Below are 25,371 nucleotides of genomic sequence, written 5' to 3'. Positions count from 1 at the left end.
GGGCCACCAATGGAGTGGCCGGCCCTGAGCCACCTCAGCCAATCGGGGCGGAGCGGAAGTTGCGCCGCGGCGGCCGGAGGTGTGTGCAGCGGGCCCCGGGGCCGGAGCGGCGCCAGGACAGGGCGGCCTGAGCCCGGGCCGGGACGGGCCTGCCCACAGAGCTTGGCGGGGGCGGGGAGGTTCGTCCTCCAGATGTTGGTGGGGGCGGAGTTGCTCCTCCAGATGTCGGGGCTTGGTCCTCCAGATGTTGGCAGGGGGTCGTGGTGCCTCTGATGATGGGGGGGGGTTGGTCTCCCAAATGTGCGGGTTCGTCTCCCAGATGTTGGCTGGGAGGGGGGGGTTGGTGCCCCAGATGTTGGCTGGGAGCCCCAAGTGTTGGTTGGTGCCCCAGGTGTTGGCGGGGGGGTTGGTCTCCCAAATGTGGGGGTTTGTCCCCCAGATGTTGGCTGGGGGGGTTGGTCCCCCAGATGTTGCCTTCCTTCTGAGCGGGTCTGCTCCCCTCAGTGTACGTGTCCCCCGATCCCCCCTTATGGGATCACAAAGGTTTGGTTTGACCAGGATCCTGTGTCCACCCCAGCCTCGCCCCGTCCCTATTCTTGCATGACTTGTCCCAAGAACGGTTGCCGCACGTTTAATAACCCCCCGTAGAAACAGAGCGAGGTGAGGTGGTTTCCACGCGGGCGCTCGCCCAGCTCTGTGTGTGCATCACCGTGTGTCGTGTCCCCCCCCCCCCCGCCGCACTCGATGCATATTATTTATGTTTGTTGGTTTCTTCCAATTCTTCGAGAATAAAAACAAAGAAATAATGACATTTCTTTAAAGAACTATCAGGGTAAGAAAAGTGCACGTGTGCGAGAAGTAAATATCCCCTCCTTCCAACCTCTGAAAGGTGTTAATCTCTACGACCCGCGTCCTGGAGCATTTGACTTCCTGTCGGTTGCGTTACGTCCCGCTTGGTCTCAGGGGTATCGTCGGGTTTGTCCCTGTGTCGTGAACTCCTTTTTTCCAGTTGGTCTGAGCGGTGTTTTACGGGCTGTTTTTTACACCCCAGGCACTTCTCTGCCACCATGGGGGAACCGCAGCAAGTGAGCGCTCTGCCTCCACCTCCGATGCAATATATAAAGGAATATACAGATGAAAACATTCGCAAGGGGCTGGCCCCGAAGCCCCCGCCGCCCGTGAAAGACAGCTACATGATGTTTGGTAACCAATTCCAATGCGACGATCTTATTATCCGCCCCTTGGAAAGCCAAGGGATCGAACGGTTGCATCCCATGCAGTTTGATCACAAGAAGGAGCTCAGGAAACTCAATATGTCCATCCTGGTCAACTTCTTGGACCTCTTGGATATCTTGATAAGGAGTCCGGGCAGCATAAAACGAGAGGAGAAGCTGGAAGACTTGAAGCTGCTTTTTGTTCACGTCCATCATCTTATAAATGAGTATCGTCCGCACCAGGCCAGAGAGACGCTGCGGGTCATGATGGAAGTGCAGAAGCGTCAGCGTCTCGAGACGGCCGAGAGGTTTCAGAAGCATTTGGAGCGGGTTGTAGAAATGATCCAGAATTGCCTGACCTCCTTGCCTGATGACTTACCTCATTCTGAGGGAGGTTTGGGGATAAAAACTGAACCCATGGATACGGATGACGGCAGCAGTTGCATCGGGCAGAACGAACAGCAGAGAGCAGGCTCGGTCTGTAAGAAAGATCAGGTTTTAGACAAAGATGCGGCGATGTGTAGTATTATTGATGAAATGACATGAAAGGACGCTCTTTGTAGCGGGTGAGAAGTGGGATTAATATTGAAGCTTGTATAATGTACTTTTTGCTGCCTCTATCTGTACCAATAAAAACAATCGTGAAACTTAAGTGTGTGGGTATGTATAAATGTCTAAACTCACGTCTTTTTTTGTAGGGTTTTTTTGCAGGTGTTCAAGCAGATGGAGTTTGCTTGTGTTGTAGGTGTTATTTGCATGTGGTCGTAAGAACAGAAAAGTAAAAATTTCTATAATGTTTCATGTTGATGGGTGGGGAAAATGTGCATCATAGCAGTTCAGTGAAGTAAGGCTCATGTGATGGCTTTGTTTTACTTCTCAATAAATACTTTCATCTTTCAATCAAAACTATCTTGTGAATTTCTATAAAATGTAGGAGCAGAGGAAAGATGGAGAAATTACTGAATGCTCCAGATTCTGACCCATTTCTAAAACGTTGAAGGTACTTTACTTGCATTTCCACTATTTCTATTAAATGTTATATTCTGTTATAAACAACAGCTGATTACTGTCGGATCTATTAATAGTGGCTGCAAAAATCACTGTTTTTCCTCACATTGTAAAACATCTTAACAAATTTTATTTATCAGGGGACTGATGTTAGACTACTCTCTCTCATAAGTAAGCCTACAATAACATCTGTATAGAAGAGAATGGCAGTGCCAAAATGTACTTGTATTTTCCAAGATGCAATAAACATTAGTCTCTCAAATACACAAAAACCCCTGAAAGCACAAACCCTAAATATTTCTTATTACTGTAAAGGAGGGAATATCTACTTTCCTGCTAATTACTGGCATGTACCTTTGCAGAATGAAAATACCTGAAAGGGAGAGCATTTGTGCTTACCATTTAGGCACCTGAAAGCAGAGAGTCAGACCTGGCATAAAGGCAGGCAGATTTAGCCCAGTCATTAGCTCTTTTCAACTTAAAAGTTTAACTTGTGCAGATTCTTACAGGGTCCCTTGATTTAAGGGCTAATCAAATGTTTCAGTATCTTAAATCCATGGCAGAGGCTTAATTTAACTATAAAATCCAGTTGCATCAGTTAAGTAATAGAACTGAAAATTCTTTGGGACAAAAGGTAAATGGGAGAGAGTGAATTTTTATTGCTTACCATAAGATGTCTTGATTGTCTTTATAAAAGAGCTATGCCAGTTACTGACCCTGTGAAGAGAGGCACCAAAGGAAAGCTGCCCCTTCCTTCTGTTCCCTGACTCTAGATTGGGGAATATAAAACTTGGGCTGTATTTTCAAAGGTATGTAAAAGTGCACAAAGATGCCCATAATCATCCTGTTGGATTTCCAAAGGGACTTAAACAAACTAGGTCTCTCAGTTGTTTGAAATATATTTTGAGAATAATCAAGCATACTTGGTATTCCACAACATTTTTGGAAGCTGCCTAAATACCATTTAATATAACAAGGCAGTATAGCAAGTTCTTGTCGACACATATTAGGTTCACATTTCTACTTCCTCAATTGCTTAAACTATCAAGCTCAGTTGTATTGAATTTAGGCATAAATGCTGAGGTTAGCTGCAAGCGTAAATAAGACCAAACCTCAAGTCTCAGTTCTGCTTCAGATAATAGAGCAGGCTTTGTAAGTTCTTTCAGCCACAGTTTTTTATTGAAGTTAGTACTTCACAGCTGAACCACAGTCAACAGTAGGTTGTTTCCCCCCAGCACTTGTCAGGACAATTGAAACAATGAATTTGCTACAGGAAAAGTCAGCCTCAATTGGGAGCAGGTGTAAGTATGACAGCTGTTACAACACCATTAAGGATTGGCATTTAAAAAACTAAGAAATGAACGCTTGCTTTTTTTTAACATTCTCTTGCGAAGCCTGAACATAGAATTTCTCTGCTTTCTTTCAGTTGTCACTCTGTGTCCTTTCGTCTCGCTGAAGTGGATTCTAACGGTCCTAATTGCAGGTAACTAAAGGAAAGTAAGAGTGACCAGTAGCGGATAGAGCGTTTATAATTAATGCGTAAGATTCCCAAGTTCACTGCAGGGAAGTTAAGTATAGACTAAATACAGTGTCTTCTAGAAAGCGGAGTCGTAGTGTTCTAGTTTGTCATGGAATCTGCAATTTACCATCACAGCTATTAAATATTTCTTCCATAAAAATAAATGAAAGGCTCTGTTTCAAATGTGAGCTTTTACCAGTGCTGTCTATAATTCTTGGTTATAAGTAATGTTTCTGCCTACAATTGTTAGTTAAAGACGATTGAGAACTATGTCATTTCGAACTGTATTTAACTATGTCATTCAGAACTGTATTCATTCTTTTATAAGAGCTTTATTCATCTATTTGTATTCTGGATTTTTCCTTATTTGGATGCAATTTAATGTTTTGGTGCATTCTTTAAAAACAAATATGCTCACCCATTAGAGAGGTTTTTTGCTGTGATCTTCAGTACTTTTCAACCCAAACCATAACTTTTTCCATTCCTGGCACGAGCAAAGTTACGCATTTTCAAAATTGACATTGAAAGAGAACCAAATTTACTCAGAAGAACTAAAAATGTGGAAATAATGGACAGTGTTTAATCATCAGTTCTCTAAAATCTGCCTAAAATACAACGGTCAGTTACAATCTAGGAAGTGAAATTATTCATTTTATTCATTTCAAATAAAAGATTAAACTGAAAGCTATTTTGTTACTGCTAAGTATTGATTGAGTATATTTTCAGAACAGCTTATTTCATGTGTTACTGTGGCTTTTGTCACAGTACAAACCCTTTGTGAATGTGGCTCAGCTTCTACATGTCCGTCTGTGCCTTGACCACTGTCTTCTATTGTTTCAGCTTTCATTAAACAAGTGAGCCTTTAAATGTAACCTGAAAGGTTGTTAGCAGATCCACTGACTTCAGCAAGGATAAGGATATGAAAAAATCCACCTGTTGGTCCATTAAAAGAAAACAACCACCAAAATCCTCACCTCTGCCTTTAAACTGAGAGAGAGGGAAGAAGGAGCTGCTGCTCACATTGGCTGTTATAAATGCAACTGCTAATCAAGTGCAATGAATTAGCTAAGTTGCTGTAACTTTATTTCCATCAGGGTTAAGTTGAAACCATTTTTGCTACATTTATGTTGCTAAAGAAATAGCTGACATAAGTGGCATTGTTTACATTGGTATCATTTGATGTTGCTGCAATTGCTGTATTTGTCTATGCTTTATCTGCCCGTGAATCAAAGATAGGCTTGCTTGCACTAGCAAATGCCCTACAACATACCAGCAGAAAATCATAGAAAATGTGTCATTATTGTAATTGATATGAAATGGGTAGTAGTTGTGACCTCTAGGTGGAGTGGGTGAGTGTGTTAAAGCTAACTCTTAAGCGGAAACACAGGAATGTGACTCCTGGGTCTGTGGGAGATTTCCACAACACTTCTAAAGTAAGTTCTGCATTTTGTCTGTTGTATTATTTCATGATGCATGTACTGATGCACCAAATGAACAAGGAAAGAGAAACCTAGCACTGCTGGAAAGAACTGTACATTTTCACAGGCTTGGTGTCACTAAGCCAGCCTCTTGCCCTGAAACAATGTTTGCAAGGAAGGTGCAACTGAATGTGCTGGATAAATCCCTACCCTGTATCCTGTACGCCTCTCTTAAATGAGATGAAAGTTAATAAACAAGCAGGATACGAGTGATATGCAAGTCTTTGGCTCACCTTGTAGATGTAGCTCAAAAAAATCTGCCCACTAGGTAATGTTAAACACAACTGTTGAACAAAAGGGAATTCAACCTTAAACTCTATATCATTATTTGCTTCTAGTTATTTCCTCTTCTAGAAGACTGGTCCATGCCTGTTTCCTTTATAACCTCCACACTATACTATCCCATTCTCAACTCCAGTTGTCTCCTTGCCTGCAGGTTCCTCGGTCTCAGGATCTCCAGTGAAAGGCGTGGTGGGTCAGGATGTCACTTTGTCCTGCCGCTACAGTGTCAAAACAGAGAGCGACCTGACCACGATGTGCTGGGGCCGGGGGCCCTGTCCTAATTCTCAGTGTTCAAACCTAATTCTCTGGACAGACGGCAGGAGGGTGACACAGCGGCAGGACAACAGATACCAGTTATCTGTGAACATGCTGAGAGGGGACGTGTCCCTCACCATCCGGAGAGCAAGGGAAGCAGACGCAGGGACGTACTGCTGCCGCGTGGAAATCCACGGGTGGTTTAATGATCAGAAAACGAATGTGGACGTTGTGATTGAGAGAGGTGAGCACAGCTCTTCTTTGTACGAGCGTCCTGCAGGATCAGCCTCCTGGCAGCTGATAGCATCACACCGATTGTGACAGAAATACTAGGATTACTTTCTGCAATGTGAATCACAGGGACTTTGGAGGTACAGCTGTAACTGCCTAGATGAAGTTGTGCTTGCCACTAATGCCGGAAGAGGCAATGTTTAGTGATGGTGATTTTGCTTCCTGTGTGCTATGAGACACAGCTCTTATAAGCATTCACAATGGGCGTGTCTACGTGTTTATTAATCCACCATAGTTATGGCACAGTAAGTTTAGCACTTGAATAAGTACTAAATGTGCTCGTGTTACTTTGCAGTAGCACCGGCGCACAGGTTTTTACTGATGCTTACTGCACAGTAGTGTAGTAGCATGGGTTTTGCCTGGCATGCTACTGTGCAGTGTTATTAGGCTACTGTGCAGTAAGTGTCTCATGTAGACACATCCAGTATGTGGTTATAGTTTCTTAGTTGTTAGGGTCAGAAGGGACCTATTAGATCATCGAGTCCGACTCCCTGCCCTGGGCAGGAAAGAGTACTAGGGTCAGATGTCTGTCCAATCTCTTTTTAAACACCTCCAAGGAAGGAAACAGCACCACCTCCCTTGGAAGCATGTTCCATATTTTGGCAACCCTCACCATAAAGAATTTTTTCCTGATGTCCAATCTGAATTTGCTTTCTTCCAGTTTGTGGCCATTATTTCTAGTTACCCCAACGGGCACCCTGGTAAACATTGTATCCCCTGTTTCTTTCTGGCCCCCCCCCGATGAGTTTGTAGGTGGCCACGAGATCACCTCTCAGCCTCCTCTTGCAGAATCTGAAAAGGTTCAGGTCTCCCAGTTGGTCTACACAGCCTGTGGTTAGGTGAACAAATCATGCTGAGCTGGAGGTGGGGGCAGAATTTATCATACATCACCTGTTTGACTGCAGTCTTTTTGTCTATCCACTCCTATGCTTTGGTTGGGAAAGCTAAAGCAGGGCAGAATGAAATGTGACTGAGTTACCATGATTTGGCTCGTGTGTGTTGTAATGTGTGTGGGTTTTGTTTTGGTCTTTAGCATCAACTACAATCTCCACTACAGGCCTTTCAACTCACAGTTCCAAGGACACCTCAGGTAATGATCAGTAGAGGACTCCACATCTTTAATGTCTGTAAACTGCTTTGCATTGGGATTCAGAAAGGGCAACAACATAACATATGGGACCAATGCAGTAGATGAATTATGCGAAACTCTTGTGATCAGAACTAAGCCTGTAACTACAATGTAGAAATGAGGAAAGAGAATGCTATGCTGCCATCATATAAGCACAGGAGTAACTTGACTCATTCATGTCAGTATTTTGTTCTAGGCTTGTGTGTGTTTTGTTGGACCTTAAATGCTTGTTTATGCTCAGGTTTGTGGTATAAAATAGGTTCCCATGGGATTTATGTTCAAGATATTAGGTAGGTGGGGATAGGAGGGGCTGGGGGGAGGTCTATAAGTGTCTGCCGGGCTTTGCTACAAAAATTTCTGGCAGTCAAGATAATTTGTCTATAAGACATCTCGTTCTCATTATTTTCATTTCAAACTTAAAACCAGAAACGGCATACACAGTTTTTTATTGATCTGGGTTTTGTCAGTTTGAGAAGTATAGTGTCATGACATAATCAACATCCTCTGTTTCTGCAGATGGAAACAGAAAATGAAATGAAAGCTATCTCACACTGTGTTATATCCCTGTTCTGGCTGCAGAGAGGCAAGCCTTCATTTCAGCACTCATGGGTTTCTGGTCCTCTGCTCTTCATGGGCTATTTTTTATTTTGAGCATACATGTGCCTGCTTTCTTTGCAATGGGCATGACCATGAAGAAGGAAGCCTCAGAAGGGGACAGATGGTTGTATTTCTTTGAGATTGTAGCCCTGCATTTCAAATGTTATAAATTGCTTTGATCTGGGGAAGCAACATCAAACTGATGTGTGATACATGTGGCTTTTTTGAATGTTTCCCAGTTTAGTCAGCTCAAATGCTACAAATATGCTTTGGGCCATTTTGAGACTTTGTTTGCATAAGCTGTGCAGTACTCCTTTCCTGTTGCACTTTTGCACCGTTTGCTCCCTGATCTAAAACCCGTCTGTTTTCATCAGGGCATGTCAGATAATCAGAGAAGCAAGAGTCATGTGGCTGTAAAGAAGGAAAGCATGGTTAGCTGTGCTAAGTAATGTCAGCTCACCTTTTCTCTACTCAGGTGCTTCAACTGCCAGTGAAATCCTCTCTACCGTCACATCAGCATGGCCTTCGACTGTCAGCAGCTTCCTAGTAAGCACATCCAGAGCAGTGGGGTTGTTAAGTTAGTTGTATTTCTTATGGGGAAATAGAATGTTTTACAACTAAACTTCTGACTGAATGCAAAGAAGGAAGGAGCTGTTATTCACATTTTTCTGTTTGCTTTTTCTGTTTGTCCAGTAGCTTCATACGCCCACAAAACATACTCCAGTGTCAAACCAGTATGGCCTCAAACTCCGAATCAGCAACTCTTAGAGATGTAAAGAACTCTCTTGTCATTTAATGCATCAATGTAAAATGGTTCAAATTAAGTGGTGACTCTGTTGTTCCTCCAGGTCATTTTCTGCAGTGCTGTTTTTGGATTGAGAAAGAACTATTCATAATTAGTCTGCCTGAGAAATAGTGCTGATGACTAACACTTCACTGAAAAAGCCTAAGGAACTGATTCTGTTATTCTCATATCACCTTAGCAAGGGAAAAATCACACCAGCTTCAGCAGGGTCCTTGGAAATTCATATCCTAAAACTTAAACACAGACCTCTACGGTTTCTGATCCAAGTTTCCAGATGTAGCAACTCATTGGAAACAGGACCATATCTCATACTGGGTGCCTTACCTCTTACATAGTTGAACAAGGACAGAGTGATTTTCAAGATGCATAGATGATTTCAGTCATTGAGGCTAATACACTTCTGGTTTTTGTTTCAACAGAATGCATCTACCTCACTCCCTCCCTCATCAGTGGCATACTCCAGTAAGAGAAGGGAATACATTCGAATGGGCATTGGTGCATCGGCTCTAGTCATTCTAGTTGTGGCTCTGGGTATCTTTGAATGTGAGTAATTTGTAGAGAGGATAATGCAAGGACCTTTATTAGTTCTGTTTCTCTAGTTTGCCCACGATCTTGGTCATCAACAGCAGCTGGGGAGTTGTCTCATTCCCACGCTGCCTGACTCACTTCCTTAGCTGCTGCTGTTAGCTTTTCACACTCTGCTACCCTAGCTCTCACTGGTCATTAAAGAATAGAAATTAAAACCCTTTAAACATAAGAGCAAGAATTCACACCCATGGGTTTACCCCAGTGAAAGTGCTAGTTGAGAGCCTCCAAGAGATAGTCCTGGCTGTAATTGCCCCAAACAGCTTCAGATCTGGGGCAGTTACAGCCAGGACTATCTCTTGGAGGCTCTCAACCAGCACTTTCATGGGGATAACCCGTGGGTGTGAATTTCCCCTCTAATGTTTAAAGGGTTTCGATTTCCTTTTAATCCTCTCCCTTGCTGCTTTTCCTGGTAGTCGCTGCTTTTCAGAATATATATTCCAGTAAATATTATACCCTATTTTTATCATTTACAGGGCACGTACACTGCAAACATAGGAGGAAGAAGTTGGCAAGGTAAGAACAAACCCCTTTTGTTTGTCGTTGTAAGAAGGCAGTCTAGCTCTCCGTCTTCTAACTATCAGTTCTGGACAGATAGTCCTACAGCATCTCAGACTCCATGCAATTGCCTTTTTATATCAGCAGAGAAAACAGCAAATAAAATGGCAGAAAGGGAAGGGATTTATTAAACAAATCATTACTATTGGTCAGTTAAGGAAAAAATATGAATCTAACCATTTATATTACTTGTTGGACTATGTATATTTGTATTAATAGGGTTAATAGGTATCTTGTTGTAGTTGCAATGGTCCAGGAAATAAGCAAGAAGCAAAGTTTTTTGGGTTACATTTTTTATTTGAGAAGCTTTGTAATTAGAGACAGAGATGTTAGGCACATTTTCAGGCACACAGTATCCTTCAGGACTGGGAAAGAAGTTCTGTAATGCCAAGCAAGAGACTTTCAGACAGGAAATGCCTAGACATTCTCAGTTATGATAACTCCTGTTTAGCGAGTGTCGCTATACTTATATAATAAAAAATATACTTTTTATTTTCCTGGTGGATTCAGCTGCCTGGCCTGCTCTGTTTTTCTTAAGACATTTCTGTTTTGTCTCTATTCTTCTCTCTACAGCCCAGTCTCATTTAGCAGCTCAGAACAGGGAGAGGTCCAGTTCATCCTGGAACATGGGATCCCTCAAAGAGAAAATGTTTATACACTAAGTTAAAGGGCAGCATGCCTGTCCTCACACACTGTGTGTGTGTGTGAAGGTTTGGGGAATGAGTCTCGAGTCAGCACATGATTTTAAGTTTATTTTGTGAGATTTATGACTTGTAAACCTGCTCTGTGGATTAGATTCCCCACTTGGTGTACAACCATCTACTGTGTCCTTTGCTGAGAGCAAGTACAAACTAGTCTGTGGGGAGCTTGAAGGGCTGCTGTGAAAGAGTAAAGAAGGAGCATCTTTTTCCTGCTGCAGAGGCAAGAGGAGTCAGCAAGGTGGCTGCAAGAACAACTGACTTTGACCAGCTTTACTGGCTCTTGTGAACTGAGGTAGGAGTAGAGCACATGAAGTTCAGCCAGTGTTGTGGCACTTGTCCCACTGTCGTGGTCGGAGCCAAGTTTGTGCATACAAGACAAGGGAAGGATCTCTCTGGCTAGGGTGACCTATTGTCAGAGGGGAGCTTGCTGCCGGTGAGATGAGGGAGTTCCCACTTAACTGGAACACAAATGGGGGTTTCTTCAATTACCAGATAATTCCTACAGAGTGACACTATAACTGGAGTACCCATGTGAATGCAGCTCTGGGCAGACCAGGTGCCAATCTCTGGGGAGACTCAGTAAGTTCAACACTAATCTGGTCATGGGGCTTGGTCCTGTGGGGTCTCACATCCCATGGCCTTGTGGTAGTTAGGGAGCCTGAACCACAAATGCATCTGAGAAGCCAGGACATTACTCAGGCTTGGTGGACTTGAAGTCATGTAGGATCCAAAGATATGTGATACAGCAATTTAATGACTGGCCACAAGTGGGGAAGGCAACCCTGGTATTTGCCTAGAGCAATAGCTGTCAATGTATTTTAATTTGCAGGCCCCTAAAAAATTGTGAGTGGAGGTGCAGACCCCTTTGAGTGGTAAATGTGGGTATATTCACATAGTTTTGATCGATCAGGACCCCTTAGTCTGTGAATTCAGACCCTTTAGTTAGTCTGCAAGCCCTTGGGTTAGCGGACCACAGGTTGAAAACCACTGGTCTGGAAGTACAAAACTAGCACAAAGTACGCTGCTTCCTGTGCTAACCTCTGCACTGGCCATGTGTAGGGTGTCTTTGGCACCAGCAAGAAAAAGCATAACCAGCTGGAGGGAGAGAAGCACGCCAAAGTCGTGAGCAAATTGAAAGCCAAAGTTTGAAATATCGTTTCAGCAAAGGAACAAGTCTGACTTCACAGGCGCTGACCAGTTTGTCTGCTTAGCTGACCCCTGGCTCTGAGAACGCATTCACGTAACGTAGGAGTAAGTGCTGTTCACCTCAGACTGCAAACATCTGTTTCTTACGTGGAACATGAGCAAGTGCCACAGTGACTAAGCAACTGGGAAGTGAGCAGCTTTGGTCCATTTTCATATCTAGCTTGGTCTCTGCCTTGCTTTGTCCCCTGCTGTGCTGCAGGCATGCGTGGGCACGGTGATGGTCTGGGCTTGACTAGTCTGTGGCAGCTGTGATGGCTGAGGTGTTTATTCTTGTGAGTCTTTCAAGAAACAGACGTTGTACTGCATTGTGGTTTAAAGCTGCCTCCTTGGCTGGTGATGCTGAGTGCCTGCAAAAAGGCATTGAAGTCTCTCAACTCCCAGCTGAGCCAACAGAAGCAGAGAGGGCTCAGCACTTGGTGCAGGGTCAGGCTTGGAATACATACAGCACTTACGTAATTTTCCTCTCAGTTCAGTGTGACTAAGCACACATTACTCTGGAAACGCATGTCAAGTGCTTCCTCCTCCTGTCAAAAAAACCTAGAACATAGAGGCCACCCAGGACCACATTATGAATAGGAACTGGCATTTGCAGGAGGTAGGATGTTCCAAAAAACACAGCTAACGTGTGTGTGTATGTATCTATAGATCTAGATATATAGATATGCCCCATGCGTGTGCACATGCACGCGCACACGCCCCATGACTATTTTTTCGTGTCCTGTAGAGGTACCATAGGTTTCTGCATGTCATCTTGGTTCAATATCCACATCCTTCTCCACAAAAGAACATTTGAGTACTTCTCTCCACTGAGGCTGCAGAAGTTCGATGTACTGCCCATCTTGCTATGACTTGTCCCCCACAAATACACGGGCAGAAGAAGGGAAGGATCTAATGTTCGTTGCAAGCAAATGAAAATGCCAGCCAGATCTCAAAATCTCTTGAGATATTTCTGATCGTGTATTTTGTTCTGGGGAAATCCAGTAAAGCATGTGCACTTTTAAAAAACGTCACTCCCTTTAGCTTGAGCTCGGTATGTCATTACAGTGACACCAAGTTATAGCTAAAAAAAAAAAAAAAAAAGAATGTATTGCACAAGGAAAATAAAGTGTTTTCGGAGTCGACAGACTGCCTGGAATGAGTTGTTGAGTGTGATGTTTTCCCCACAGAAATCAATGGGAAACCTGCTACTCACTTCAGTTGAAATCAAATCGGACCCTTTACTCACAAAAATATATCCCAGGGCACGAGCCATGCAAGCTTCCAAAGACCAGCCGGCCACATACCTACCCTGCCGTAGTCAGCTGCATCCCTTTGTGCTCATTCAGTCCTTGCCTGCCTTGCCACAGCTGAAAGGAGAGGGGATGGTCACAATCGTGCTTTGTGCTGAAGCTAAACAATGGTTTGAATGGGTCTAGAGACAATGCTGGTGTTAGACTGTCAGAACAAAGGTTCCTCAGCTGAGGAGTCTGTTACTTTGCACCTTCTGTATAAAGCACGTGTTTAAGCTAGCCCCAGAGTCTAAGCGTGTTTGTTAATGAGCATTAGGATCTGTGACATTTAAGCTTCAAAACCAAATGGTGTATGTCTACAGATGACAGGACAAGGAGCAGTGGGCTCCAGTTGCAGCAAGGGAAGTTGAGGTTGGGTATTAGGATGAATTTTCTCCCGAGGAGGGTGGTGAAGCACTGGAATAGGTTACCCAGAGAGGTGGTGCAGTCTCCATCCTTGGAGGTTTTCAAGACCCCGGTAGACAAAGTCTTGGCTGGGATGATGTAGTTGGGCCTTGAGCAGGGGGTTGGACTAGATGTGACCTTCCCACCCTCATTGTCTGTGATACTCACATTGCCTCATTGAAAGCATGAGGTGTTGGTCATGGGTTTCACACCCCAACTCTTTTGAGTGCTTTGCAGTCAGTCCAGTAAGTTTTAGAAACTAAATTCATGGCAGAGGCGTGTGAGAAATTGGTGACTTGGTCTTTACGGTAAATTCTGCGGGATGAAAGCCACTAATGCCATTATTTTGGATAGGATCTTAAAATACACTGATCCTCTAGTTACTTACCTGAAAAGTCACCATAACTGGATTTCAGTCAAAAGAGATTGAGAAGACAGCAGCACCTGCTTGCAAGACCTGACCAGAGGAAAGCAAAGAAACTTCCTTCACATCTGGTTGTGTGAAATGAAACTGCAACTGGTAAAATACGATTACTTGAGGTCACGATGGTTTGCAGCTTATGCTGCCTATTCAAAGAGGGGAAGCCCTTTCAGTTATTCTATCTGGTTTCTCACATTTCTGAAAAGTTACCTGCTCTTAGGTTTGCATCCTGGTCATATTCTGTCAGGGTTTGGGTTGGTTTTTTTTTTATATTGCAATAAGTTCATGACACATTTTCTTTGTGCTCCTTTATTTAGCTTGCTAAGTTCAGCTAAGTTTTTTCTATATTTGCAACAATTGCTCCTTGGCTGTTAAGGTTTTGCTTCAGTGAGTGCAGTACTGACCTGACCTGAGTTCAGCAGCCAGCGTAGGTTAGCACATCACATACTCGGGACTGTTCGGTGCGACGGTGAAGCAGGCTTTAATCACGGCTCTTGAAACACCACCCAGCAGTTAGCATTTTGAGTGGAAGCACTCAGCACTCTTTCAGCCACAGCTAATTGTCAGTAAAGACCAAATAAACTGCAGCGATGACTTCATTCAGGAAACGTTGATCCTCATTAGACATAGGAGCACTACACGCTGGGCCAAATGTAGCTGACACCTCCTGTGTGACGGAGGGGAAGTGAAAGTTGAAGTTCATTTTGGAAACAAATTTAAGTGCCCTTTGGAAACTTGAACAAGACATTTCTCCTCGGTCTCCTCTGTCACCACCATGGTACTCTGCTTCTTCCTGAAGTGGCTTCTCCTGGTCCTATTTTCAGGTAATGACATGGGAATCGGAGAAGAATAGCAGATGCTGCTTGCAGGGTAGTGAGCATGTAGATCTTGCTGTAGGGTAACTGTATGGGTGAGATCCCTGCTAGCGAGGATGGCGATGCCTCAGAGAGACTGCAGTGTGCACAATGTCAATAGACCTCTGCTGAGTTAATTTAGCATCCAGTTTTTAAAAATAAAAACCAAGGGTTGGAAACTTAGCCTTCCAAGCAGAAGCCATGGGAAGTTTTCCCAGAGAGGTCTCTGTGTAGAACTCGCCCGATATGCAGATGAATAGAGATGGAGGAAGCCAGGGCTTTTAAAAAAGCATTTACAATAAGACAGTTTCACTTAAAAGGCATTTATCAGTACCCTGTTTCTATTCTGGACTTTTCCTGTTTCAGTGAGAGTAATGTTTGGGTGGATTTATCAGACAAAGCAGTTGGTCAATGATGATAACAGCCAGCTGTGACTTTTTAGGGGTTTTTTAGGAAAGAGAGTGAATTTTTTCATTTCTGCCATGACAAAGCTGCTGCTTTTTTTTAATGTAGCACTATGATAGATGACCAGCTTTCCCCGCAGGGAACATTGACGGCCACCGTGGTGAAGCTAATGAATGGGTTACCTACTCCTGTCAGTCCAAAACTCTCTGTATACAAAATCAAGTGGTGCTGTATGATCTGGCTCTGTGTGTCAGACATGTAGCTACAGGCTTTGTCTCCCTTTGATTTTATGAGACTGGGTTGCTCGTTAAGAATTGAGATTCATGCCTTTTTAGCATTAACTACTAATCTGGCATGTTTTCAGAACTGACTTTTCATATCACTGTGTTAAAGTCCCTGCAAAAACAGGTTTATTAGAGAAGTGGCTGGTTTCATTTAGGAAAAGAGCTAATGCTCACACATCAACCTTGTGCAGCTGAATCCAGAGGCAAGATGTTTAAACGTGTGTTCACAAGAGAAGAGGGCATAGTTGGCTATAGGTAACTAACCCCCACCAATGTTTGAGCTCCTTTTCTCACCTAAATGAACTCTAACTTATATCAGCTGGAAAAATTGTTTGGGACATTGTTAAGACTAGTGAAAAATGTAGATAATTGGTACCACTCTTTTTCATTTGATTGAGTGTTTCTAGGCACTGTTACATTAAAAGCACTGTTTTATCTGTAATGTAAGTGGGAAGAATAAGTATGCAAAGCTCACTTTCTGGGTAGCCTGGTGGATTCATGGTACAGTGGCGTCCATCCAAGGGGCGACTTAGAGTCCTACCTGGGTTATCTGATCTCAGATAATTTTGATTAACAAACTTAGCACAAAGGAGTGACTGTACTGGAGATGGGGTAAGTACATAAAGCCATGGAATAATTACAGACTGGTATTAGTAGGCTGCATCTCTCTGCAAATAGCTATATGCTAGCTACATCATTATATACAATAGACCTTTGACGTTAGTTTTATTGATTAATCCAATGGCTCTGGACAACTTTAAAGTGTTTTGTAACACCCATTGATCTGAGCTGGTCAGCTGTGTAATCCAGCTACAGAAAGAGAATGGTACATCGAAACTGGAATGCAGTCGGGCACATTTTGAAGAGTTGCAGGGATGGTGGGTGGTTTCCACAGTGACTTCTGTACTTTCTCTGTTGCTTTATTGCTTCACAGTGTAAGTGCTCATGGACCCAGTGCTCTTTCCTGCCTATGCAGGGGGTCGAACTCGATGATCTGTTGAGGTCCCTTCCGACCCGAACATCTATGAATCTTTGAATCTATGACCCATGCTTTAAAATACAGCCAAGCTGATTTAGATACAAGTTCCTAATAGAAGAACTGCTGTAGGAAAATGGGTTTTGTTGCTCAAAGAGCTGTTCTGCTTTCCTCTTCCTGGGTGGAGGATGCAATGCTTTCTGTGGCTGGGCAGAGATGCATTTTGGACAACGGCATCAGAGCCACAGCACCCGTTCGGACCAGGAGTCAATCCTGCTGCATACCACTGCCCGAAGGGGGAAACACACACATCGTGGGGGAACTTCTTGGAAGGGTAGCTGGGTTGGGACCTTCATTAGCTTTTGTACCATGCCCTTTCTTAACCCCAGTTGTCTCCTTGCCTGCAGGTTCCTCGGTCTCAGGATCTCCAGTGAAAGGCGTGGTGGGTCAGGATGTCACTTTGTCCTGCCGCTACAGTGTCAGAACAGAGAGCGACCTGACCACGATGTGCTGGGGCCGGGGGCCCTGTCCTAATTCTCAGTGTTCAAACCTAATTCTCTGGACAGACGGCAGGAGGGTGACACAGCGGCAGGACAACAGATACCAGTTATCTGGGAACCTGCTGAGAGGGGACGTGTCCCTCACCATCCGGAGAGCAAGGGAAGCAGACGCAGGGACGTACTGCTGCCGCGTGGAAATCCATGGGTGGTTTAATGATCAGAAAACCAATGTGGACGTTGCGATTGAGAGAGGTGAGCACAGCTCTTCTCCCTTGTGTGAGCGCCCTGCAGGGTCAACCTCTTGGCAGTCAATAGCACTGATTATAATAGAAATAAGATCACTTTCTGCACCTTTAACCATTAGGGTTTTGCAAATAGAGCAAGAACGCTGCCTAGGTCAAGTCACCTGTACTATTGTCATTATCCCAGTAGAGGCAATGCTTAGTAATGGAGGTTTTGGCCACCCGATGCCATAGTGCTCAACTCTGATTAGCATTCTTGTTGCTGCCACTTGTACAACGTAGGAGACTGGGCAACACAGGATGCTTCACGTCTTGGAAATGTTGATCAGCTCTTAGGCTAAGTGTAGACAGTCAAAAAGCCCGAGTCTGAATCACTTCACTCTTCACAGACTAGTCTAAGCTGCGTAGATTGAACCGATAAGCGAGTGAACAGACATTCACTTCTGATTCCAGAAATGCAGCCAGAAGTCAAGGGGTGCTAGAGCATTTCTCTGTTGGGCTGGAACAGACAGCCCAGACCAAGGCTAACCCACCCACCCTGCAAAGTGGGGATGTTTGTGGGAAAGAGGTGCAAAGCATGCTGGGATACTGGGGGGGGTTGAGAGTTAATTTGAATCTGGAGGGATTCTGGGACAGAAGTTCAATAAACCGATTTAACCTAAATCAGTTCAGTCTGATGCTACATCCATCCACATTTATCTTAAACCGGTTTTGGCCATTTTCATAGATTTCATAGACATCCGGGCTGGAAGGGACTTCAAAGATCATTGAGTCCAGCCCCCCACCCCAGGGGCAGGAAGTCAGCTGGGGTCACAGGATCCCAGCAAGATTTTGGAAGTGTTTTATGTGCACTGAACTTCTGTTGTGTTACAGATGTGACCCAGTTTCTGATTGCTTATATCAGTTTATGTGTAATTTCTGTCCCTAGCTTTAAAGGTTAGACAGTCACGTTCTTCTCTCTCTGGGCCAAGCCTGATTTCCCTGCCTGCTCCTACAAAGCTAGACTAGTCTTTCCCCACCGAACCTCTGTGCATCCCCTCACCCAGCAGCATCCCCATCAAACCCTCTGGGCCCAATTCAAACTTGGGCAGAACGTGTCCAACTCCAGAGAAGCCGATGCAGCAAGGGGCGAATTCAGACCTCTGCGTGGGCTGAGGGCTGTCGCGGTGTTTTGAACCCTCTGTGGCTCTCCACGTGTGGTGCATGATACCTTTTGGCAAGCACTTACGTGGGCTTGTTTGGTTGTGCACACCATGAAGGGTGAAGTTTGAGTAACTGTGACCTAGTGACTCATTTCTCAGATCTCTAGGGTGCTCCTTTGTAACAGCTGTCTTAACGAATTACAGATATAAAAACATACTGATTTCCACAACCAAGGCTGTAGGACTTTGGATTTCTTTCAGTTCTATCTCAAGCAGAATTTTGACCTGGAAAAAGTGGAATCCTAGAGACTTCCCGACATCCCCGGGGACTAGTCGATTGCTAATGATGTTACATTGAGCCCGTGCGGATGCTGTGAGGCAGGTAGCAGCTAAAACCCTAGCCTAGGTGGGCAGAAAGAGGCAGTAGTCTATCCATGATCCATTCCCTTCTCCTTTGCTGCAGTTTTTCCCTTTGCTTATGAGAATGATAGAATAATTTTCTCCTTCTTAGCGAGTCTCATGAGTCACTAAGTCCAGTTGCCTGCTGTTTCAGACAGCCGTCTCTTATAATCCCCTTTGTAAACTTGGTGAGCTCCATCTTAAACGTTATTAGACCTCAATCTCTATGTGGCCTGCCTGTTTGTTCTTGTGCCAGAATTGTCTGTGAGCTTAACGAGCATTTCTGCCTCCCTGGTGTTGGAAACTTCTGCAGAAGCTCTGGGATTCATGCCTTTTTTAGCATTAAGCATTTAGTCCTACACCCGTGGTAGGGAGCACTCAGCCCTTGCCTTGCTGAACTCACCAAGTCAAGCTTTTCTATTTTCCTATGATAAGATAGTCTCTCTACTCCCTTATCTTTATTACAGGCCAAGTGCATGAGATGTGTATATTTGTCAGCGGTGGTTTGCTTTTATTCCTTAGAGGTTTTTGAGCTGCCATCAGTCATAGCACGCGTGGGTTTTATTTTGTTCTGTTTTTAGCACCAGCAACGACCTCCACGACAGCCCCTTCCACACGCAGCACTGAACACACCTCAGGTAACACTTAGCAACATCCTCCATCCCCATAGCATAACTAAGCTGCTTGGCAATGGGTTTCCAGAATGGCAAAGAAATAACGAATGGGGGGAATTCAGCGGCTGAATTGTATGTCTCATGCTCTGAACTTTGATTTTCAGCTTAAAACCAGAAGCACCATTTGCAGTTCTGCGTTCACCTGGGTTTTGTCCATTTAACAAGACTGAAGTATTACAACATAGCTTATATTTCCCTCTCAGAGGAGGAAGTGAAAGCTTTCTCAGACTGGGAGGTCTCTATTTTAGAGGCACACCCCACCATCTTGGCCCTCACAAGTTTGTCATGGGATAGCACCCTCTGCTCTGGGTGGACTTGCTGTTTATGAGCATACACGTCCCTTTTACTTACAGGGGGCACATCTGTGAAGGGGGGAGAATTGGACAGAAGATGTTTCTCCTATGTCAGGATATTTGACCCCGTCCCAAACCTGGGGAAGAGGGCAAGCAGAAAGTCCCATCTAGAACAGGGCAGTCAGCAAAGGTTCGCGGTTTGGACAGCATGGTTACTTGATCTGGAGTTCCCCTACTTTAAATAGGAGGTGATTTTCAATAGGGCTGTAGAGCCTTGGGCAGCCAACGCTGAGCCCTGGGATCCGTGCGCTAGTTTTGTTCCTTGTGGGTTTAGTTGATAATTGCACGATGGGTTCATTGAACCGGGTGCAGAAGACCTTACATTTTGCATCTCTGCGTTTTAAATGTGAGGTGCCCTGAGCTGGGGAATAGACATGACATAGGGTATGAGGGATATAGTTTCACAGCTCCATCATCTGAAATGTTACACGACCATGCTGTGAAGTAGTTTGACATAAGCAGCATGGTGTTTATCACACGTTTCAGACCTCTTTCAAGGTCTTGATACAAAGCCCATAGATTCATAGATTCATAGATGTTAGGGTCGGAAGGGACCTCAATAGATCATCAAGTCCGACCCCCTGCATAAGCAGGAAAGAGTGTTGGGTCTAAATGACCCCATCTAGATACTCGTCTAACCTCCTCTTGAAGACCCCCAGGGTAGGGGAGGTCTATTTAATCTATTTAATCTGGTGGTACCAGTTTAGCTGAGATGTTCAGAGAGGCAAGCGCCGTGTGGTTGTGAAAACAGGAAGTGTTGTTAGTTGTATTAAATGCTGTGTTGCTTTACCTTATCTCAGTTGCTCCAAATGCCAGTGAATCGTCCTTTACCATCTCGCCGACGTGGCTGTTGGTTTCCAGCTCAGAAGTCCCTCCAGACGTAAGCATCTCTGTTGTCACATAACATACAAATACTAAGCGATCAGATATGATTGACGACTGCACCATCCATACAGGTCCTTTTCTGTAATGCTTTATTTTGCCTGGAGCAGATGAGTGTTCACATTTAGACTGGGAAATAATGGCCATTGCCTGGGAAGTATCTCAGGGATTTAGAAACTAAGCAACTCTTGTGACATGCATAAGACATTCATCCTGGGGTTCTTACTACTTACTGAGACAGAAATCATAGTCACTTGAAAGACTTTTGCTTGAGAAAGACTGAAGCCACTAGAGGCATAAGTCACTTTTCAAGACCAAGACTTGAATAAGGACTGCAAGATTTGGCCCTAATTAAACAAAAATAGGCTTTTTGCACAATGAGCTGTTTTTTGCTTCTTAATCCTGGTAAATTAGATATAAACTAAAGATGTTCAGCATCTTTGGGAGAGAGTGAATTGTTATTGCTTACAATAAGACATCTTGATTGCCTTAGAAAATTGTTATGCCAGTTGTTGGCCCTGTGAAGAGAAGCACCAAAGGAAAGCTGCCCTTTCCTTCTGTTCCCCGCCTCTAGATTGGGAAAATAAAACTTGGGCTGTATTTTCAAAGGTCTGTAAAAGTGCACAAAGATGCCCATAATCATCCTGTTAGATTTCCAAAGGGACTTAAACAAACTAGGTACCTCAGTTGTTTGAAATACATTTTGAGAATAATCAAGCATACTCAGTATTCCACAACATTTTTGGAAGCTGCCTAAATACCATTTAATATAACAATCCAGTACAGCAAGTTATCGTCAACCCATCCTAGGTTCACATTTCTATTTCCTCAATTGCTTAAACTATCAAGCCCAGTTGCATTGCCTGTGCTTGAGAATTTAGGCACGAATGCTGAGGTTAGCTGGAAATGTAAATAAGACCAAACCTCAAGTCTCGTTTCACATCTTTAAAACCCCAACAATACCCGTCTGTTGAACAGCATGGATCATGGTTATGTAACCGTCACACACTGTCCCCATGGAAATAATGCATCATTTCAATGTGAGCGCGCCATTGGAAGGGTATTGCTATCATATGGTTGCAAGACACAAGGATGATTTTTGAGCTCTGTTGTTTTTCTTTATTACAGCCATTGATATCCCTGTTTTTATGTTTGATAGAATGCGTCTTCTGTCGTTCATCAGACAATGGGGGCAGATCCCAGCAAGGATGGCGTATATATTGGAATCGGCATCTTTCTGGTTTTTTTAGTCATCCTAGCTGTTGCTTTCTTTCTCTTGAAAAGTAAGTCCATCACCAGTTCAAAGACAGGATGGTTTTATTTCTCTGACTCCCTGGGGACTTGGTCAACAGCAGCTGGGGGAAGACGCACATACCCAACCTAACTCCATGATGCCCTAGTTGCACCCCTTGCGCAGCCATGCTGTGGCTGAGTGTGCCTCCAGACACTACCACCCCCAGGCACGCTTTCTAACCTGGAGACACTCAGCTTCCCAATGGGCTAGCCCTGGAGTGAATTGACTTCCTTTAATATGGCTGTTTCACGTACTGAGTGGAGCTGCCTCACAGCTCCCTTACTGAGCGCCTTGCACTTGACCTTCTTTTTTCTCCCTAATTGAAGTTGCTGCCTTGTTTTCCTCATGATTTTAAGAACGCTGAGGGTTTCTTTTTGTTTTTTTTCCATGTTGGATGTATACACAGGACATTTGCCCAAGAGGCAGAAGCTGAGGAACCTTGTAAGGTAAGCACTGTCACTCTGGAGCTTTAATAAGTAGCCAGATCCCCAAGTTTCTGTATTTTTGCTAAGAAAGAAGCATTCAGAACAGACTCCTGGATCCAGGCTGACTGCTCAGACCCTGTATACTATAATTTACTTGACCGTTTCCTAACGGGAAAGCTAGCAATCCGAAACAGCAGTGCAAAAAGAAAAGCTATTATTGCTACTTGTCATGGCTTTGTAAGCAAAAATGAGCCTAACTGTCATGGTTTCTAAAACCCTTCATTCATTTGCAATAGGGAGCATAATTTGCAATAGGGAGCATAAGTTTTTCAAGTCCAGTATGTCTGATAAACGTAAAACAATGGCTTATTCCTAACATTTAATAATAAGCAATGCTCCAGTTTGTGTTTTCCCAGGATTGGTTAATTTGGATAGCTGGTCTTCCGTCTGTCTGTTTTAAGCTAGTTGTGTTCAAAGGTGCTGCTTTCTTGTGTCCTCTACAGCTCAGTCTCCTTCTCCAGGACAGGACACGAGGGAATCCAAAGTGCGCTAGAAAGCGATTTCCATGCAGAGGAAAATGTTTACACGATACACTAAGGACTAATCGCATGCTTGCCCTTGTACTCTGGCGTTTGCCAGTTTCTACAAAGTTAGAATCATTTATGCTGCTCCCTAAACTATTTGTACCACTGGCCACTTTGAAGGATCATTTCTTACCCTGAGCAGACACAGAAGTAGCAAGATGCAGAGGTTTGCTCAGGTGCTACTCTGCTCACTCCAGAAAAGCAAGAAGAACCAGTGTGGTACAGACTAAAACTTGATGAGTCTTTTCCAGTTGCAGTGTCCGTCTCGCATAGTGCAACAAATCATCGGTCTCCGAATCCATTCCTCTAATCATGGGCCAAATAGATCCAGCTTTTCATCCAATGCAAATGACCACTTCTTGCTTCGGACCATTGCCAAGCAGCTGCACACCTGCGAAAGGGGAAGTTGCAATGTGCTTCCATATTTCTCTGTATCTTTTGACATGCTTTGTCACTACTGTGATGTAGACTGCTGGAGTTGGGATGGCAGCTAGAAACCCTGCCATGCCATCTGCAGAGATGACCAGCTTGTGGCAGCAGCGATGGGAGTGATATGAAGAGGGGTCTGTTGAAGTGAACATTGCAATAAACAGGAGTTTCACTGCATTTTTGATCATTCAAGATATACCCTCAGTGGGCACATCTACACGAGACACTACTGTGCAGTAGCATGTCATGGCAGAAACCATGCTAATATGCCACTGTGCAGTAGTATTAAGCTATTGTGCAGCTAGCACCACTAAAAAGCCATGTGCTGGCATTACTGCACAGTAGTATCACTTATTGCACATTTATTTAGTACTTGGTTATACAAGTACTAAACTTAATGAACAGTAATTACAGTACATTAATGAACGTGTAGATATGCCCAGTGGTTACCAATGAGGGCTCAGTGGTGCAAGTGCTGACTGCCTCTAAGGAACTGATGAAATCCTTCCAGTTAGGCCAGTAGCATGGAGAGTGCTCCTGCTCTACGTCTTCCAGGAGGCACTCAGAGCCAAGCAGGATTGGGCTTTGAATATGCACCATTGTTACTTTTGGATCTCCAGGTTCGGTGTAACCAAGCACCAAACATGCCCGTTTTTTCTTCGGCACCTTCCAAAGAGCAATGGGGGTTGCACACAGTAGGGGGATCTCTCCTTTCCAGATTTCTAGCAAACTAAAAACCTTGAGCTATGCTGGAGAGCTACTAATAAATTCCCCTTGCTACTGTTCTCTGTGAGAGTAATGTGTGTTGGATGGGTATGCCTTTGATCCTGCAAAATATGTTAAACGGGTCCTGCTCTTCTCTCACACCAGCACAAATCCAAAATAAACTCCAGTGACGTGAGTCTGCTGTAATTGGGATTTACAGCAAAGTAAACAGGGACCAGAACTTGGCTTGTGGACTTTCTCCTGTGGTGTCACAGTTAACAGAACTGAGATTAGATGCATGACCCTTATCCTTTTACTATGTCCAGGCATATTAATCTTTTCAAGTCATTGTCCCACGGTGCCTTGCAGTGCCATGCAACAAAACACAACCTAACCCATGCAAACTCAGGCGGTTTAGGTGGGAAGAATAGTTTTGCTCGGCTACATTTTAAAATCACCCCTAAAAAATGATAGTCAAGACACTTGGGAGTTCCTAAAAGTGCAAGGTCAATGAGAGCCAGATTTCTCCTGATACCAGTCAACACAGCTTTCATTATAAGACTTGGTTCAAATGTTGATGTGGGAAATCTAACCTAGGTGGTATTCTTGGAGCAGGTAAATCAAAGTGAATAACCAACTTGGTTTTGTGATCATTGATTTGAATGAAGTGGCACCAGGAAAGGATCCTTATGACCTTAAAAGCCATTACTGATCATAACAATGATCAGTAATTATCCTGGTAAATTGCTGATTTTAATTCCCGTACTTAGTGAGAGACTCCCTGAGTCACAGGCTGGCTGCCCCTTTTGCAGAGAGATGCATTGCTAGTCCCCAGATGGTCCAGATCAGATGGGTTGGGTCAGTGATGAGAGTCCACTGGAAAGAAGTTGGGCCTTTCTCCTGAAAGGCTGGGAGAGCTCACGCAGGGCTGGGGAGAGGGTGAAGCGTGGTTGTGGTGGGCTCTGGAGGACATGAGTCCTCAGGGTCACAGCTGCAGGTGAGGGCAAGAATGGAGACCCACAGCCAGCAGAGATGGACGGGGTGTTTCCATCAGGACTCGCCTTTATGTTTCCATTGGTGTCTTGCCTGGGCATATGGAGAAGGGGACCTGTGGGGTCATCTGTCTAGGAAAACCCAAAAGGGAAGGCAGGCCTGAGACAGAAACTCCAGTTGCAGTGTTGCCCCGCCAAGCCCTGAGAAGCTTTCAGAGGTCCTTGGGGAAGCTGGGGCAGAGGCTATGACCAGCCCCAAGAGGGGTGGGTGCTATGGCAGGTGACCCTCCCACACACAAGCTCAAGGAGGCTGTTTAGGACCCAAAAAGGGAACAGAGCCTAGGGTTTCTCTCCCTTACTCTGGGTTAAGCAGCAGGATCTGACTATGAGGAGCAAAACAGTCCGGCGTAGCCTGCTGCTTCCATCTCTGTGTGCATTTGGCCTCAACTCCCGTATACGATGATCGGTCCAGGAGGGAGCTGGATAGTTCTCCATGGTGGCAGATGACA

The 25,371-nt window shown here is 44.3% G+C and overlaps 3 protein-coding genes across 4 annotated transcripts in view; all 3 read left to right on the top strand.

Moving 5' to 3' along the window:
* Positions 1-24: 24 nt before the first annotated feature.
* On the top strand, positions 25-1,866 carry MED7 (mediator complex subunit 7). Of its 2 annotated transcripts, none has more exons than XM_014609997.3 (2): positions 25-79; positions 1,052-1,866. In XM_014609997.3, the coding sequence occupies exon 2, from the start codon at positions 1,068-1,070 to the stop codon at positions 1,758-1,760; it is 693 nt and encodes a 230-aa protein (XP_014465483.1). In that variant the 5' UTR covers positions 25-79; positions 1,052-1,067; the 3' UTR covers positions 1,761-1,866. The 2 variants fall into 2 exon arrangements, with proteins under 2 accessions (XP_014465483.1, XP_014465479.1); XM_014609993.3 differs by lacking the exon at positions 25-79 and adding an exon at positions 94-179.
* A 100-nt stretch (positions 1,867-1,966) lies between these two features.
* LOC102573849 (hepatitis A virus cellular receptor 1 homolog) lies at positions 1,967-12,717 on the top strand. The gene is made up of 8 exons (XM_059712939.1): positions 1,967-3,523; positions 3,649-3,705; positions 5,656-6,000; positions 7,081-7,137; positions 8,249-8,319; positions 8,998-9,121; positions 9,640-9,679; positions 10,295-12,717. Exons 1-8 carry the CDS (start codon positions 3,481-3,483, stop codon positions 10,386-10,388), a joined length of 831 nt encoding a protein of 276 aa, XP_059568922.1. The 5' UTR covers positions 1,967-3,480; the 3' UTR covers positions 10,389-12,717.
* A 127-nt stretch (positions 12,718-12,844) lies between these two features.
* LOC132243272 (uncharacterized) overlaps positions 12,845-25,371 on the top strand; it is a 30,779-nt gene continuing 18,252 nt past the window's right edge. Inside the window, exons 1-7 of the mRNA XM_059733425.1 lie at positions 12,845-14,546; positions 16,649-16,993; positions 19,106-19,162; positions 20,352-20,431; positions 21,593-21,716; positions 22,134-22,173; positions 22,656-22,746. Of these exons, the coding sequence (XP_059589408.1) occupies positions 14,498-14,546; positions 16,649-16,993; positions 19,106-19,162; positions 20,352-20,431; positions 21,593-21,716; positions 22,134-22,173; positions 22,656-22,746 (786 nt within the window). The 5' untranslated portion in view covers positions 12,845-14,497. The remainder of the gene's footprint in view (positions 14,547-16,648; positions 16,994-19,105; positions 19,163-20,351; positions 20,432-21,592; positions 21,717-22,133; positions 22,174-22,655; positions 22,747-25,371) is intronic.

The sequence above is a fragment of the Alligator mississippiensis genome, chromosome 9 (genome assembly GCF_030867095.1).
Source record: "Alligator mississippiensis isolate rAllMis1 chromosome 9, rAllMis1, whole genome shotgun sequence".
Taxonomy (NCBI): domain Eukaryota; kingdom Metazoa; phylum Chordata; order Crocodylia; family Alligatoridae; genus Alligator; species Alligator mississippiensis.
This window is presented reverse-complemented; position numbering and strand designations above follow the sequence as displayed.